Raw genomic sequence first — 17,001 nt, forward strand, 5'->3', positions numbered from 1 at the left:
GGTGAGGTGATTTGCCTGAGGGGGCAGAGCCCAGATTTCACAAGACATCAGGCTCCAGAGCCAGTCTCCTCACTGCCACATGACTGCCAATGGTGACCCACTGAGTTAGTGAGGGATAGCATGGGTTACAACAGACATGGAGCCAGGGAGAGCCAGGAGAGCCGAGAGTGAGGCCGGGCACGGAGGGCTCATCAAGGAGCCTGGAAGGGGCTTCCGGGCGCCACGGTCTCAACCTGCCTCTCATCCCAAAATGGGGTCCCCCCACAGGTGTATGCTGGGAATGTTCTATATGAGCACGAGATGCCTCCTGAGCCCTTCTGGGAGGTCCATGATGTCCTGGAGCTCCAGCTGTCGTCACCCCCCGCCCCTGATGTTGCCACCACCCTTGCTGTGGCCGTGTCTTTCGAGGCTGCCTGTCCCCAGCGCCCCAGCCGCCTCTGGAGGAACAAAGGTGAACCACATGATGGGCTGGCACAGTTGGGGGGACGTTGGGCAGGTCCAAAGAGGTGGGGACACAAGGCCGGGGTCAGCAGCTCCCATGTCAGTCCCCAGGACCTGGGAAGTTATGGGAGGGTGAGCAGGTGGGGATGCTTTGAGGTCAGAGAGGAGACATGATCCTTATCCTCCAGGGGACCCGGAGTCCCACCTTAGGGTACCTGGTCTGAGGGAAAAGGCACAACCTTGCGTGGGGTTGAGGTTCTGAGATCTTTCTTCAGTGGACAGGACCTTCATAGCCTATGCCCCACCCCCAGGTCTCTGGGTCCCCGAAGGCCAGCGGGCCGAGATCACCACGGCTGCCCTCGATGCCTCCAACCTCCTGGCCAGCATTCCGTCACCCCAGCGCCCAGAGCATGATGTACTCTTCCAAATCACACAGTTCCCCACCCGGGGCCAGCTGTTGGTGTCCGAGGAGCCCCTCCACGCGGGCCGGCCCCACTTCCTACAGTCCGAGCTGGCCGCAGGGCAGCTGGCCTATGCCCACGGCGGCGGGGGCACCCAGCAGGATGGCTTCCGCTTCCGTGCCCACCTCCAGGGACCGGCGGGGGCATCCGTGTCAGGACCCCAAACCTCAGAGGCCTTCGCCATCACTGTGCGGGATGTGAACGAGCGGCCGCCACGGCCACAGGCGTCCACGCCGCTCCGGCTCACCCGGGGCTCCCGCGCGCCGGTCTCCCGGGCCCAGCTCAGCGTGGTGGACCCAGACTCGGCGCCCGCGGAGATCGAGTATGAGGTGCAGCGGGCCCCCCTCAACGGCTTCCTGAGTCTGGCGGGGGCCGGCCCGGGACCCGTGGCTCGCTTCACGCAGGCCGACGTGGACGCTGGGCGGCTGGCCTTCGTGGCCAACGGGAGCAGCGTGGCTGGCATCATGCAGCTGAGCGCATCCGACGGGGCCAGTCCTCCCGTGCCCATGTCCCTGGCCGTGGACGTCCTGCCGTCGGCCATCGAGGTGCAGCTGCGCGCGCCCCTGGAGGTGCCGCAGGCTCTGGGGCGCTCCTCGCTGAGCCGGCAGCAGCTGCGAGTGGTGTCAGACCGGGACGAGCCGGACGCCGCCTACCGCCTCACCCGGGGGCCCCGGTTCGGGCAGCTCCTGGTGGCCGGGCAGCCGGCCGCCACCTTCAGCCAGCTGCAGGTAGACCAGGGGGAGGTGGTCTTCGCCTTCACCAACTTCTCCTCCTCTCGCGACCACTTCAGCATCCTGGCGCTGGCCCGAGGGGCCAACGCGTCAGCCACAGTGAACGTCACCGTCAGGGCTCTGCTGCGCGTGGGGGCGGGCGGGCCGTGGCCCCAGGGGGCCACCCTGCGCCTGGACTCCACCGTCCTAGATGCTGGCGAGCTGGCCAACCGCACAGGCAGTGTGCCCCGTTTCCGGCTCCTGGCAGGACCCCGGCATGGCCGTGTGGTCCGCGTGCCCCGGGCCGGGACGGAGCCCAGGGACAGCCAGCTTGTGGAGCAATTCACCCAGCAGGACCTCGAGGACGGAAGGCTGGGGCTGGAGGTGGGCAGGCCGGAGGGTCAGTCCCCAAGCCCCACGGGTGACAGTCTCACACTGGAGCTGTGGGCACAGGGTGTCCCCCCTGCTGTGGCCTCACTGGACTTTGACACTGAGCCTTACGATGCGGCCCGACCCTACAGCGTGGCCCTGCTCAGTCTCCCCGAGCCTGCTCCCACAGAAGCAAGGAAACCAGAGAGCAGCACCCCCACGGGGGAGCCAGGCCCGTTCGCCTCCAGCCCCGTGCCCACCGCGGCCAGTGGGGGCTTCCTGGGCTTGCTGGAGGCCAGCATGTTCAGTGTCATCATTCCCGTGTGCCTGGTCCTCCTGCTCCTGGCACTCATCCTGCCCCTGCTCTTCTACCTCCGCAAACGCAACAAGACGGGCAAGCATGACGTCCAGGTCCTGACTGCCAAGCCCCGCAACGGCCTAGCCAGTGACACCGAGACCTTCCGCAAGGTAGAGCCAGGCCAAGCCATCCCGCTCACGGCAGTGCCCAGCCAGGGGCCCCCACCGGGGGGCCAGCCCGACCCAGAGCTGCTGCAGTTCTGCCGGACACCCAACCCCGCTCTCAAGAATGGCCAGTACTGGGTGTGAGGCCTGGCCTGGCCCAGATGCTGATCAGGCCAGGGACAGGTTTGCTCAGGCCCCGGCCCCATCGCTCCCATGCCCTGGTGCTGTCTGAGTATCCCCAGAGCCAGAGATACCTGGGGACATCTGGGGTGGAGGGTGCTGGGAGGAAGTCCCAGGGGTCCGGGACCAAGTAGAGTCAAGAGCTGGAATTTCCCCAGCTTTCTCCATGCCTGGAGAACTGCAAGGGGGCGGGCCAAGGTCAGAGGCAGGCTTGGAGTCAGTCCCTCTGCCCTGGAGCTAATTTGGGCTGTCAAAACCAGAGTGACCTCCTAGATATGTCAGGACTCCGGATCCTGGGTCTGTGATCTTGGGTAAGTCACAGCTGACCCAGGCTGCTAAGAGGGCAAGGAGAGGAGAGGGTCGGGGAGACGGACAGGGATTCCTGGCTTTTCCACTCCAAGCCAGGCCTCCCTTTGTCTCTGCCCCAGAGTTGACGGGAAAACTTTTTCCCCTGGTTTTTTTGGGAGATGGTATTCCCTGGAGCAGAGGGCAGGAGAAGGGAGCCCCTCCACTCTCTAGGAGACATAAGCCAGTAGAATAACATATTCAGGGTGCAGGATGGGGTGGGTTGCTCTGGGGATGGGTTTCTTTAAGGGGGATTGCAAGGAAGCTATTTAACACGGTGTCGAGCTAGCCCAGACTGATGAGGCCCCTGAGAGCGCAGGATGGAGGAAGGGCTGAGGCCAGTTCATCCTGACAGGCTGAGGCCTAGGTAGGCAGCATGGGTCTGTGGCCCCCGAACAGGCTGGGCTGGGGAGTGTGCAGTGTCTCGGGCCAGCACTGCAATGCCTGTGCTCCTCCAAGGACTGGGGGTGAGCAGTTGGGGGCACGCGACTCCACGGGGCCTGGATAAATGGTGCTGCGGATGTTCTGGACAGCTGTGTGCTGTTTGTCTGACCGTGCCCTGGGCCCTTGTCCACACCGGCCTGCAGTCCCCTGGGGCAGGCCGTCCCACCAGGCCTCAGCCAGCAGGCTGGACAGGGCCATGTGAGCCCTAAATGTCCACCTCCAGGGGCCTTTCAAATCTCCTCTGCTCCCACCTGTGTAGGCAGGTGGGCCAGTCTCTGCGCGATGAGACCAAAGCCGTTTGGTTTAGGAGAGACCGGCTAGGCGCCCTCCAAGGAGTTCAAAGAAACAATGAAATCAGGAGATGTATTCGGTGTCCCAGCCATAGATTTCTTAGCCTGAGTTTTGGCCTCCACAGCCTTGTCCCTCTCCGCGTACCTCTCAAGCAGCTGGAGCAGCAAAGCTCAGGAGAATGAGGGGGACGTAGGGTCCCAAGGCTGGGACCTGGTGCTGCGGGGGAGACGAGGGGACCGCCACAGGTGTCTTCCTTTGGCTCCCTGGAGATTTCACAAGGAAGATTTCTATTGGTCTCCACCCCCCAACAAGAAGACCGAGGGTGCTCCTTCTTGAAGGCAGGGTAAGCGGCAAGGATTCTGAAAGGCCAGCTGTCCCGAGAGGCCATCTTCTGGTTAGAGATGGATTTAAGATACAGGGTCTCCGGAAGACCCTCTAGGAGCTAAGGAGTCACCACCTGCTGCCCCTCTCCCCTTTGAGGGTTATGGGCAACGAGGACAGATTCTGGATCCCAGGTGATACGGCCTGGCACTAAGCTGAAGTCCTCAGAGGAAGTGCTGCGTGGCAGGTGTGGGAGCTCGGGCTGTCGGAGCCTGGGGCCTGAGCCCAGCCAGACTGGGGATGGAGAGCCCCAGCCAGCCTTTGACAGCTGACCCATATCTGGGGACCAGAATCACCTCTTCCTTGTGTCTCCATATCGGTAACATCTGAATCGGCAACTAGGGCAAGGGAGGAAACTCCCTCCTCCCCACTGTGCTGCCCCTAGAGCGCCCTGCCAGGACGCTTCTCAGCACCCCTTCCCATCTCGGCATCCCCCAGATCCTCCTCCAAGCACAAGATTTGGGCAGGTGACCTGGAATCCCAGTATATCACTGCTGAAAGGGCCCCCAGGGGACCAAGGGCAGGCTGCGAATCAGAGAGAGTTGGGTGTTTTCCAGTCACACACAGCCAGGCAGCGTTAGAATAGACCAGGCCCCAAGGCCTAGCCAATTCTTCTTGCCACACTGAAGAGCCTGCCCCCAAGGACTGTCGCCAGGGCCCATAGATGGGGACCCCCATAGAGATCCCTTTACACCAGGAGCTCAAAATCCTGGCCTGGCCGCCTTTTGCAGCCTAGTCTCTCTGGCACCCCTTAGGCCAGCCTCATACAAGGGGCCCTGCCGAGGGTGTCTCCACACCACACCCCGCCCCTCTGCCCTGCCTCTTCCTGGAGCTCAAGGCCGGATCCTCAGGGCCCTAATATCTGGTGCCAGTCTCCACCCAGGGCGACCAGTTTCCCTGGGAGTGTAAGCGGAGACAAGGGTGACAGACCCACCAGGCAGGATCTTGCCTCATCTCCTATTTCCCGCCCCCCCCCCAGGACTGACGACACCCTCTCTGTTCGCTCAGCCCAGCCTGCCCTGCCGCCCCAGTGAGCTGGCACAGGCTGGCACTGCTCCAGCTCCTTTCCGCCTGCCCTGGACAGTGGGCCGGCACCCAGGGCATGGTGCACATGGCTCCATGAGGACCTGGGAGAGGCTCTTTCACTGGAACACCAACCTTGGAACCCACTCTAAATGTGGGGCCTCAATTTACATAAATCCTTCGCAGATTTCAGATAGGCACCCAAGGCTTAAGGGGATTGCTCTCCACTTTGCAAAATAACTCACTATCCCCTTACTTTAAGAAGTCAGCTCCTCCCAGGCACTGAGATGGAAGCCAACCTGTGCACAAGTGCTTAGGAATGTCTGGGAGCCTCTGACCCTCTTCTTTACACACACACACACACACACACACACACAGTGCACTTATGCACACAGCTGTGTACCTTTAGACCTTCAGACACACAGCAGAGACATAAATACCTGCCTACGTAATACATACGCCCACACATAGATACAGGTGCACACAGAAACTTCGGATATCAGGACTCCTTCCTTGTGGGCCCTCCTCAGAGCTGGCCATGTGGCGCCAAGGGCTAGGACTCCTGACCATCCGGAGACCCAAACTGACATCAGCAGAGCCAGGAAGTGGAACCACAGCAGAAAAGGGTATGGGGAACAGGGTAGGGATGGCCAGAGAGCCCAGTTCTTGGGCTCTCTAGCTTGGAAGTCCTGCCTACCACCCTAAACGCTTTAGCCTCTTAGATGGTAAAGAAGGGGCTCCCTTTGAGCCCCTCTCCTCGTGCTGGGAGCCGGCCCTTTAAGTGGAGCTGCTACGGCAACTGTGGAACCCACAGAGCTGGAACCATCACCCTCCAATAAGAAGCATGGGATAGCTCTCCCCTTCCCCCCCTCCAGCTCTCCTGACTGGGTGGGAACTGCCAGGGGTGCTGGCATCTTCCTCTGGGCCCTGAAGATTCAAGATCGTCAAGGAATGGAGGTACCTAGGCAGCCCCAGAGTGCTCTGGTTGGGTTTCCTGTTCCTTGCCAGAACAGGTGAGGAAGCCCTGGCAAATGGAGGGAGCCAGGATGGGAACCAGACCTGCTGGAGCCCTGTCGCCACAGTCCCTCTGGTACCCACAATTCACTCGGACTTAACACCATCCCTTCTGGTTACCGCTAGGATTCGTGGGGCATGGGCAAGGGCATTTTGTGCCAAAAATGCTGTGGGAGATGCCCATAGGAATCCACCCAGCCCTTCCTGAAGAGCCCCAGACGTGTCAGTAACTGCCACCCACGATGGATGCCCTAACCCAGGCGTGTCAACGGGCTGGTGAGGGGAAGCCTGGAGTGGGAAGGCAGCTGCCTCTGCCTGCTTCCTTCTTTCCTGACAGCGTGCTGGGTCTTTCCATGGAAGGGACAGCCATGCAGCTGCTAAAGCTGAGCATGGCCAGCTACCTCCTGGTCCCATTGCCCTTCTTGGGGTCATGAGGTACAGTATTTAATTGATGGCTGCTGTCCTCATCAAGGATGCCAGCTCCTGGGTGGCTCAGTCAGTTAAGTGTCCAACTCTTGATTTTGGCTCAGGTCATGATCTCAGGGTGGTGAGATCGAACCCCAAGTCAGGCTCCACGAAGGGCATGGAGCCTGCTTAAAATACTCTCTCTCCCTCTGCCTCTCTGCCCCTCCCCTCCTCAAGCACGTGCTCTCTCTCTTAAAAAAAAAAAAAAAAGACGCCACCTTCTCAGAGGGCCACCAGGATAACTGGTGTGTTGTTCTGCTGTGTTCCTTCACAATGCAGATGTCCTAAGACCCCCTGAAGACAAAAGTAACCCTTGGTTAAATCAACCAGTGGCCAAGAAGGGACTTTTCTACGCAAACACAGCCTCAGCTAGGAGCTTGAGGAGCTCCAGTGCCCCCCAACCTGGGCACTGCCAGCTCTGTTAGCCCAAAGCCTAGCGCTATCCCAAGACTTCCTTTGGATGCCTTGTGAGGTCACACAGGGCTCAAGTGAGCCAGTCTCTGGGTCCCGAAGGCCCAAGCTAGATGGCTTGTCTAAGTCTTTGCTGCTCAAAGTGCGGTCCGTGGACCAGGAGCACCAGAAGCATGTGGGAGCTTGTTAGATATAAGGACTCCTGGGACACCTGGCTGGCTCAGTCAGAAGGTGAGACTCTTGAGCTCAGCGTTGCGAGTTCGAGCCCCACTATGAGTAGAGACATTACTTTAAAATCTTCAAAAAAGAAAAAAAAAATGAGGACTCTCAGGCCTCACCCCAGATCGTCTGAATCAAACCCGCATTTTAACAAACAGTAAAGTTTAAGACACATTGACTTAGGTTCTCCCCGTCACCCTCTGAATGCAGAAACAGAGCTGAGAGAGGCAGGGACCAGGCCAAGATCATAGTAAGTCAATGACAGAACTAGAAAGAGGTCAGAACCCATCATCCGGTTCCAGAGTTTTGTCTTTCAACTCAAACTGTCCATCCTTCTTCCCCACACTCTTTTGAAGATTTGTGGGGACAGGGTTCTGTTGTGGGGGTGCCTGCTCCAGGGGCCTCCACTGAGGACAAGAGGGAAGCAGAGGAGGACGAGGCTGGTAGCCAGGTCTATCCAGTGGGGAGGGTCTGCAGAAGAAGCCCACTTCCACCCTCACCTCCCAAAGACAGCATCCCTGGAGAGTGCAGCAGCCCCTGGCACCTTGCCTTCTGCAATCCAGCTAGTCCCTCCCTCCCCACCTGTCCAGGTTCCACCTGCAGAGGGAGGGACAAAAGGAGGGGTCCGGCCAAGGCCCCCAGTCAGTGCATTGGGTCTCCCCCACAGTAAAGCAACAGCCGCCAGCAAAGGAAGGGGAAAGAAGCTGCCTGTCAGGACACGGCGTGGGCCTGGTCAAGAAGGAGGGGATGGGCCTCCCAGAGCACTGTGTCCTGTCCTGCAGAGGGGTGGGGAGCAAGGGAGGCTGGACCACTAACTTTCCCTTCTGCCCCCAGAACAAATGCTGTGGCCCCCCAGCCTGTGTGCTGCCCTGGGTGCTGGGCGTGCGTTTGAGGCCCCCAACTCCCCTCCCCTCCCAGGGTGCTGAGGCCCCAGCCCTCTGTCCTTTGCAGTAAACATAGTTCAAGGCTGTGTGCCCATCAGAGGCAATGTCTGCCGGGCCCGGGGCTAGATACATAGATGTTCGGTAAACGTCTATTGCCAGAATATAGCCCCTCCTTTCCCACAGTCCAAAAGGCCACCAATCCCACCCAGACCCCATATCCTGACTTCCCATCTGGTTCCCCTGGCTTCCGTCATCCCTAGGAGTGCCACCAGGGCTCCCAACTGCTGCTCTCGTCCCCAGGCCACTTCCAGGGCCCAGGCAGACCTGGCCCCAGGTCCTAAGTTTCTAAGGAGCAGGTTTAATCTATCCCTGCCAGACTCTTCAGCACTCACTTCTCTCTCCCTCCATATTCACCTGTGGCTCCCTCCTACCAGATACCTGGGGTCTAGCTGCTCAGAGGCACATGGGCAGAACACTTTGACCAAATCATATGTGGGAGCCTACCACCGATGGAATCAAACTGATTAAATGGGACAGGAGGAGTAGACAACCCAGAATCCCCTTACACTCAGCCTTCCCCTGCCGCTACAGCTCCTCCTCAGAGCCTCCAGGAGCCACTGGCCACCGTGCCAGCTGTTCTAAACACTGCAGGGCTCACCTGGTCCCAACCTTCCACAGGCAAGCAAAAGAGACCAGCCAAGGGTGCCCCTACCTTTACCTGACCCAGAGGACCCTGCATTCAGTTGGAGGTCTCAGCGTCCCAGCCTACCTCCTGGAGGCTTGAAACCCTTCCAGATGCCAAAGTTACATCTTTCAGCAGAGGGATTCCCAGCACCTAGGGAGGCATCAGGACACATGTGTGTGAGCCAGGGATCCGGACATGCTGGCCAGGGCAGAGACCTCCAGGAGCCAGAGAGCAGCAGAGAGAACCCTGTTGGGTCTTGTTGGGGAAGGCGGAGCCGTCTCTAAAGGGCTGTTGAGCAAGCAGGCAGGTGGGTGAGGCTGGTGGAGCCTCAGCGCTCCTGGAAGGCTGTGAGTCAGGGCAGAAGGCTCCTCCTGAGTCAGCCCTGCTAGAAGGTTGCCCTGTGGGAGTGGCTCCTGGACTAGGCAACTGAGGCGGGACCCGTGGACCCAAGAAGCTTCCAGGCCCGGGGACTTCAGCCCCTCTGCCCCATGAGCTGCCCTGAGCAGCTCAGTCTGGGGATAGAAGCCATGAACTGAAGGAGGGAGGGCAGCGATGGTGATTATGTCTGCCCAATGAACTTACAGAAGTCCGCCCACCTGTGGAGGGATGTTAGACCCTAGCAAGTCCGGAGCCAGGCCCGGGAGAGCTTGCTACCTGCTTTCTGCCTACAGCCCCGACTCCTGTCTTCATTCCTGCCCAGTTCCCAGTTCCCACTGCCATGAATGGTAGGTGAGTAGCCAGAGGCCCCACCCCCCTGCCTGAATTAGAACCTCTCGAAGCAGTGCACCTGACCGAGGCTGCTTTTCAAAGTGTTGTGGCAAAGCTCTTAGAACAGCACCAGGCACATAGTAAATGCTCAATAAATGTTGGCTATTATTATCAGTGCTGTTATAATAGTGGTTATTATTGAATCGCCTTAGCATATGGGTCTGGCATATTGTAGAAGCTTAACAAATGGTCAAACTGACATTCTTGTTATTACTATAATTCATTACAGCCATCACAGTGCCTGGCGCACAGTAAGTGCTAAACAAATGCTCAGTCCTGGAGTATTTGGAAATTCCCCATTTGGAAAAGAGGGACATCAAGGCACTCTCCTTTGCTGGGCTTTGGCAGGGAGAATGAGGTGTGCAGAAGGGGTCATGTTCTGGCTAGAAGCTGGCAGCCATGCTGACCTCCCTTCCTCCACCCCACTCCAGTGATCCAGAAGACCTCAGAGGAGGCTTGACCCCGGGGACCCAAGAGGGAGGAGTGGCACTTGACCCTGCCTTGCAGGTAGAGGAGGGCAGGGTGGGAAGGAGGGTGGGCCCAGGGAGGGCCAGAACACAAAGGCTTCCCGGAGAGGGGAGCCTGGGCTATGCATGAAGGACAGGGAGTGCCAAGCTTAAAGCGGAACACGAGGGCAGGGGCCAGATGATGTGGGGCCAGAGGGCCGATAAGACCGGCCCTGGAGCAGACAGGGGCTCGGGGAAGCAGGCCAAGAGAAGCTCTGTGGAACCCCCAGTCTGATAGGGAGCAGCCCCCTGGAGTCGAGCTGGTGCTGGGCTGGAAGTTTGTTCTTCCCCGCTACCCTCCTGCCAGGGCCAACCCTGGAAGAAGCAGAACTGGGGTGGGGAGTGGGGGAGTGCTGAGCCCCTGGGCCAGAACTCTGCACCCAGAGGCCCCCCAGTTTGAGTGAACTCATCTTCCCAGGGGTCACCCTGGGAGCCTTAGGGGTCAGCCAGGTTGGAATACCACCACCCCTCACACATAGCTAGCCACCCCCCATCTAGCTGATGCCAGCCCAAGTGGGCTGGGCTTCAGTGCCAGGGAAGGAGGCTGCCTGCTCTGCCGCCTGGGATGGCACTGCCTCCTACTATCCAGAGAAGGACAAGGAGTGGCTCTCTGGGCCACTGTGGCCTCAAACCCAGCCCTCCAGAGGAATGAGCAGGGACTGGTACATAAATCCTTCCCACCCTCTCACACGCCATGCCTTGCTGAGAAAGGGGGAAATACTCCCCAAGAGCAAGTCCCTGGATTCTGGGGGACGTGGGAGATGATGTCAGGGAGGAAGCATGCTTTCAGCCACCAGCTGCTGCAGCAACACACACATATGCACGCACGCACGCACACACATATTCACAGGACTGCCCCACGTGGCAGTGCACACAGGCAAGTGCAGATGCACTCCCTGACAGCGGCTGACCTGTGCAAACCACAACACACACACCTACCCTCCCCAGGGATCTGAGACACGGCCCTGAAGACATCCCAAGCCAGGGCGCTGTGCTAGGCACTGGGGCCACGGCAGTGAGCAAGGCGAACACCAGCTGCCCCCAAGGCTGCCTTCTAACGAACAGATATATTTAAAATCTAACTTTTGCATAGAAGTATTTATTTGCAGATGAGAACGTGCGATGTCTGGAGTTCGCTAGAAGCAAGGGATGTCGGGGAGTAAAATACTGGCCCAAGGTTGATCATTGCTGAAGCTGACACATGGGCACATGAGGATCTATTAGTTTCTCAATTTTTGTACGTGTTTGAGACATATATGTATACAGCTGGCAGTTTATAATAAATAAAACGAAGAACAGTAAGGCAGGGCAAGGGGACAGAGGACTAGGATTAGGAAGACTCTTTAGATTAGATGATCAGAGAAGGCTTCTCCAAAGAGGTAACATTTTAAGCAACAACTTGAATTAACTGAGGTTTGAACCACACAAACATCTGAGAGGAAGAACATTCCAAACGGAGGAGGTCAGCAAATGCAAAGGCCCTGAGGTGCAAGCGTGCTGGGCTTATGTGAGGAACAGCCAAGACTACAGTGGGTCTGGAATTCTGCGACCAAAGGGACAGGGGTTCCAAGTGCCATCAGAAAGGGGCCTTGTGGGCGGTGGTAGCCACTTGGAAGCTGGAGTCAGAATGGCAGGAAGCCCTAGAGGTTGAAAGCAGGGTCCAACATGATTGGATTTAGAATAGACTTTTTTTTTTTAAGATTTTGTTTATTTATTTGAGAGAGAGACAGAGTGCGTGTGCACGCATGAGTTGGGGGGAGGGGCAGAGGGAGACGCAGCCTCCCCACTGAGCAGGGAGCCCCACGTGGCTGGATCCCAGGACCCTGAGATCGTGACCTGAGTTGGAGACAGACGCTTCACCACTCAAGAGACTAAGCCACCCAGGCGCCCCTAGAGTACAGTCTCAAGAGGTCCCTCCGACTCCTGCTGGACCACCAGGGCGTGGTCGAGAAGGCAGAAGGGCTCGGAGGCACTGCAACTGTCTACGCAGGCGGTAGCTTGGGCCAGGCCGCTGCCGGGGCTCGGGTCAGATCTGGGACCTCTTCTGAGGAGCTACCGAGGCTTTTCTCAGGGGTGGATGTGGAGCATGAGAGAAAGGGAGCAACTAAGGCTGACTGCAAGTCTGGCCTTGAGCTCAGGGTGAGAGGTGTTGCCTCTTCCAGGCTGGGGATCGCAGGGAAACTCACGCGTGGCCGAACGACTACAGGCAGAGTGCCACCACGGGGACGCTCGCACGAGCACCGGTGCACACACTGACGGGCACCCAGCGACCACACGGGCGGACACACGCACTCTGGCACACACCCCATTCCCCTCCGCCTGCCCACCGTACCCCACACGGAAGCCCCGGGGCCAGGGCGCCCCCCTCTCCAGCTCCGCCTCGGCACTCACAAGAACCCAGTCCCAGCATTTCCCTACCAAGCCTCACTCTCACCCCTCATGTTGGCCCCTCAAGCAAGGAGGCCCCTCAAGCAAGGAGGCTCCTGACGCAGCTCCTTCCCAGACACCTGAGTCCTGCCCCGGACCCCTACTCCTGCCTCCGTCTGCCCAGCCCACTCTTCCTTGGCCAGACCCCACTCCCACACTCCAGCCTGAGGCCCTACAGGAAATTATCAGTCAACAAATATTTGCTCGGCGATCTCCGTGGGCCAAGCCCTCTGCCCTTCCACCTGCTAACCAGAAGGCACGCAGCGACTCGCTGCCTGCCTCCCCACTCCCCCCAGCTCCCAGCACGCGTGCATTCACTGCACAGCAGGACAGCTGCCCCCAGCCTGCCCAGCCTGCCCGCCTTGGAAGGGGACCCCATGCCTCGGAGCCTCGGTCCGCTGGGACACATTGGCAGTCATTCTCACCTTCCGGGCAGTTGTGGACAACGAGGTAGCACAGGGGAGGCTCTGAGCCCTATGCCCAGCACGCAGTGGCAGAGAGCAGGCATTCAGCGTGAGCCGCTGTGCACTTGGGCCACCTCCCACCTTGCCGGCCTGTGCGGCTCCGAGGACACAGCACTCTGAAGCAGTGACACGCCCACACTCATGAATGCAAGCCCCAGTGTCACAGTGACAACTGTCAACATCTGCTGAGGAAAACCGAGACTGAGTACTGACCTTGCCTGAGGTCCCCCAAATCTACCCGGGGAAGGCCCGACACGAGCCTGTATCTCTTAACTCCAGGACCCCGCTCTCCTGTATGTGATGGTGTGTGTCACAGCCAATGAATGGCCCAGTGGAGCCCTCCGGCCCTGGGCTGACATGTACCATGACAGCCAGGAAGCCCCAAGGAGTCTGCTCCCCATAAAGACGTGGCAGCAACATGGGGCAAGGCTCAAGGCCTGGAGGTGGTCAGGGGCCTAGGCCCAGGCCCAGCCCTGCCATCTACCTACTATGTGGCCTTAGAGGCTCGTTCAATCAGTCTTCTCACTTACGAAGCGGGGTAAGAATATTCGTGGCCCAGCCTCTCTCCAGGGCCACTCTAAGGCTCCGCTCGGAGGCTGGTTCTCCCAGCTACTCCTCACTGAACACTTGCTACATGCGGGCACTGTCCAGCTGATGGGTTTTGCTCATGGAATCCTCCTAACGGCCATCTGGAACTCCTGTTGTAAGTAGAGAAATGCAAGCACGAAGCCACTAAGAAACATCCCTAGAACAAGTACGTGTGGGTAGGATCCGCACCAGGCCTCAGCCACTCCGGTCAGTACCAGGGCCCTGCCTCTGGGTGGTGGAGAGAAAGGCAACAGGGGGCTGGTGGCTATCTGGGGACAGCAGGGCTGTCCAGCGGAGCTTCGTACTTCCCCCGCCCATTACACTGCTGCCAAAACAGCAGGAAGGGGAACCAGGTCAGCCCAGAAGAGGCTCCAGGTGCCTCCAGGAGGCCAACTCCTACCTCAGGCACCACCGTTTTGCCTCCCAGCACAGGTGACCCAGACCTGGATACCATCTCACACAAGAATCTCTTGCATGCAGCGTGGCTGGGAAATGCTGGCCATCCAGCGTCTGCCAGGTGCCGCCCGCGCTGGGGACGGTAGAAGCCCCAGAGGTTGGCAGATCCAGGTGCATCAGGGACTTGGCCCCTTCCCAGGCAGAGCCCCAAGGTGGCAGCCAGGCCCCCGATGACAAAGGGTTGCATAGGATCTCTAGAGCCTCCCAGAACTTCCTGTGCACGAGTGCATGCTGGGAGCTGTGGAATACTGACCGTGAGCCCCAAAGGGGACCACAGGCCACAGAAGGGACTTTTGCTAGCCTCCTGAGGCTCCTTGAGGTCCGCAGGTATACAGATGATCAAGGGAGCCCTAAGTGCTCAAAACAGACCAAAGGCCAGACCCACAGAGGCCTCAGGATGGGGATCAAAGGAGCAAGTGGTGGGAAGAGAGGGTGGGGCGGGGAGAAGATAACCAGAGGATCCAAGGCTAACCTAGGACCATGGTGGGCAGCACAGGCCCAGCGCCATGGTCCAGGAGTCTGCAAGAACCCACACCGTTTATAGGAAGAAAAAAAAAAAAGTAGCAGGACACAAAAAGAGAAGAAAAAGACAAAATCAAAATTAATCAAGTTTAAATAAATACCTGTAAGACAAGGCATTGCCAAGCAATAAATGGAACCCAACTGAAACAGGTGTATATGAATGACCTTTAATATGGAAGACAGGCAAATTTTCACGTGTGTGATAGAGTGTGGGATTCAGCCTCTAAAATTCAAAGTGCCAGAGGCCTGCCCACCATCTTCAAATGTACCATCCCCAAAACTTATATGCATCCCATTAGAAAGGAGGGGTCCCCAAATTGATTTGAGATTCCTTTTCTATCATGTGAGGGAATGAGAAAGCAACGAAGAAACTGGTCAGTTGCAGGAAATGAGGCGGTGTTCCTCACACGCGTTCATGTGTAAGGGGCGATCCTGGGTCAAGGCTGTGGCCACTGTGCAGGGCTGTGGTCAGCCTCTTCATCCCTGGGGGCTGGCGGGACTCACCCTACCCACCAGCCCCTTCACATGTCAGCAGCTGGGTCTGCCAGCCTCCCGTTCTCGCACCTCTGGAGTGGAGCTCTGCCAGCCCCTTTTCCTTCAGACCTAAGCGAGTCAATCAAGACTTTGAGGAAAGACGTCAGGGAGCTGGGTTCAAATCCAGCTCCACCTTATCTCACTGTGTGATCCCAGGGCAGGCCCATCTTCACTCTAGCCAAGCCTCAGTCCCTTCGTCTGTGAAATGGAACAGTGCTGCCTACCAGGGCTGCTGTGAGAACCAGGGAGCCACAGCTATGAGACTCACTTTTTCAACAGACCAGACTGCACTGGGGTTTGACTAACAAAACAAAACCAAAGGAGGGGAGGGGGTGGGGGAATGGGATAGACTGGTGATGGGTAGTAAGGAGGGCATGTATTGCATGGTGCACTGGGTGTTATACGCAACTAATGAATCATCGAACTTTACATCAGAAACCAGGGATGTACTGTATGGTGACTAACATAATTAAAAAACATTAAAATATTTAAAAATTTTTAAAAAAAATAAATTAAAAAAAAAAAAAACAAAGGAAAAAAGGTTTGTGTTAAACTATCCTGAACCCTGCGACCAGATTTCACAATCAGCTCTGCTGAGCTCCGTCTGGGGGAGGTGAATTTTCATTTCTCTCCATGGTTTTTGCCAGGGCTCCTCGTCTCTTACCCCAGCCCACGGAGCCATACTGGAGCCGAACTGGACAGGAAGCAGGTTGGGGGCGTTGGGGACAAGCAGGCTTGGCTCCTGGAGGCCTGAGTCAGCGGGCAGGCAGGCAGGGCGGGCCCAGTCCTTGCATGCTCGGGGAGGAGATGGTGCAGGAATGTTCCTCCCGCCCAGGCCTGGGCCCTGCCCACTGCGTCCTGGCTCTGGCTCACAGGGACACTGCAGCCTGGGCTCTGGCTGGACAGATAGGAGATGCCTAGAGCTTTGCTGAGTGGGTTCTGCCAGGGGGCTACTGAGGCAAGAGGGAGTGGCCCTGGGGACTGGCCACAGAGCTACCCAGAGCTGGGCTCAAGCCCTCGAACAACCTCTGGCCCCACTGCGTGACACAGCCAGCTGCCACCCCTCACTAGACCTCCAGTTCCCCACCTGCACAGTGCCAGTGTCAGATGACGGGTGATGCCACTGGCTCCCCCAGGAGGTGGCGCGGCTGCAGTCTAGAAACAGCAACACGTGGGACCCCTTTGATAGGAGCATGTGTGACTTGTGGCTGTATGTCTGAGTGTGTGTCGCTCTGTGTGGGTAGGACTGTGGTACGGCTGTGAGCGAGGACACGATGTGACTAGTGCTGTGAAGGGATGACACGTGTGCAGCCGTGGCCGTGAATGTGTGACGGTGGGTGGCGCCATGGCTGGGAGTGCCCCTGTGCGAGCACATGACTGGACATCTGTGTGCAGACGGCCAGGAGTGGCCTACGTCCCCGTGAGCAGGGTGTGTGGCTGCATGTGGCTGTGCCTGCTTGGGGCTGGGCAGCTCTACCTGTGACTACGTGGACTTGTGGATGATGGCACGGCTGGGCCACAGGATGGAGGAGAGGTGTTGAGCTGGCTCTGGAGCCACCCACCTCCCTGCCTCCCCTCCAGGCGTGGCACCGTCATGGCAGAGCTGTGGCATGGAGGCTCATGGCCCTCCTGTGTGTCCGGGAGGAAACACATGCAGGAGCCGAGGGCTGCCTCCATCCCCAACCCCTACATGTGGCCACAAAGCCAAGTCCTCTCGTGGGCTGGACCAAGACTGGGGATCAGAGACTCGGATCACCCCCACCCCAGGTCCTGCTTGCTGCCCAGGGCAGAAAGAGGGGCCTTGTGTTCCACCCCCCTCAGGGCAAAGTGAGGGAGGGAACTGGAGGCAGCTGGGCCCAGCTCAGGCTGGAACATCTGCCTGGCATGACTGAGGCCAGCCAGCAGGCCCTGCCACCACCAGGGTGCTCCCACACCTCCCCCACCTGGTCCC

The 17,001-nt window shown here is 58.5% G+C and overlaps 1 protein-coding gene across 1 annotated transcript in view; it reads left to right on the forward strand.

Moving 5' to 3' along the window:
• Positions 1-3,498, forward strand: part of CSPG4 (chondroitin sulfate proteoglycan 4) — a 39,889-nt gene extending 36,391 nt beyond the window's left edge. Inside the window, exons 11-12 of the mRNA XM_040642633.1 lie at positions 268-451; positions 753-3,498. Coding sequence (XP_040498567.1) covers positions 268-451; positions 753-2,587 — 2,019 coding nt within the window. The 3' untranslated portion in view covers positions 2,588-3,498. The remainder of the gene's footprint in view (positions 1-267; positions 452-752) is intronic.
• The last annotated feature ends 13,503 nt before the right edge of the window (positions 3,499-17,001 follow it).

The sequence above is a fragment of the Ursus maritimus genome, unplaced genomic scaffold (assembly GCF_017311325.1).
Source record: "Ursus maritimus isolate PB19 unplaced genomic scaffold, ASM1731132v1 scaffold_27, whole genome shotgun sequence".
NCBI lineage: Eukaryota > Metazoa > Chordata > Mammalia > Carnivora > Ursidae > Ursus > Ursus maritimus.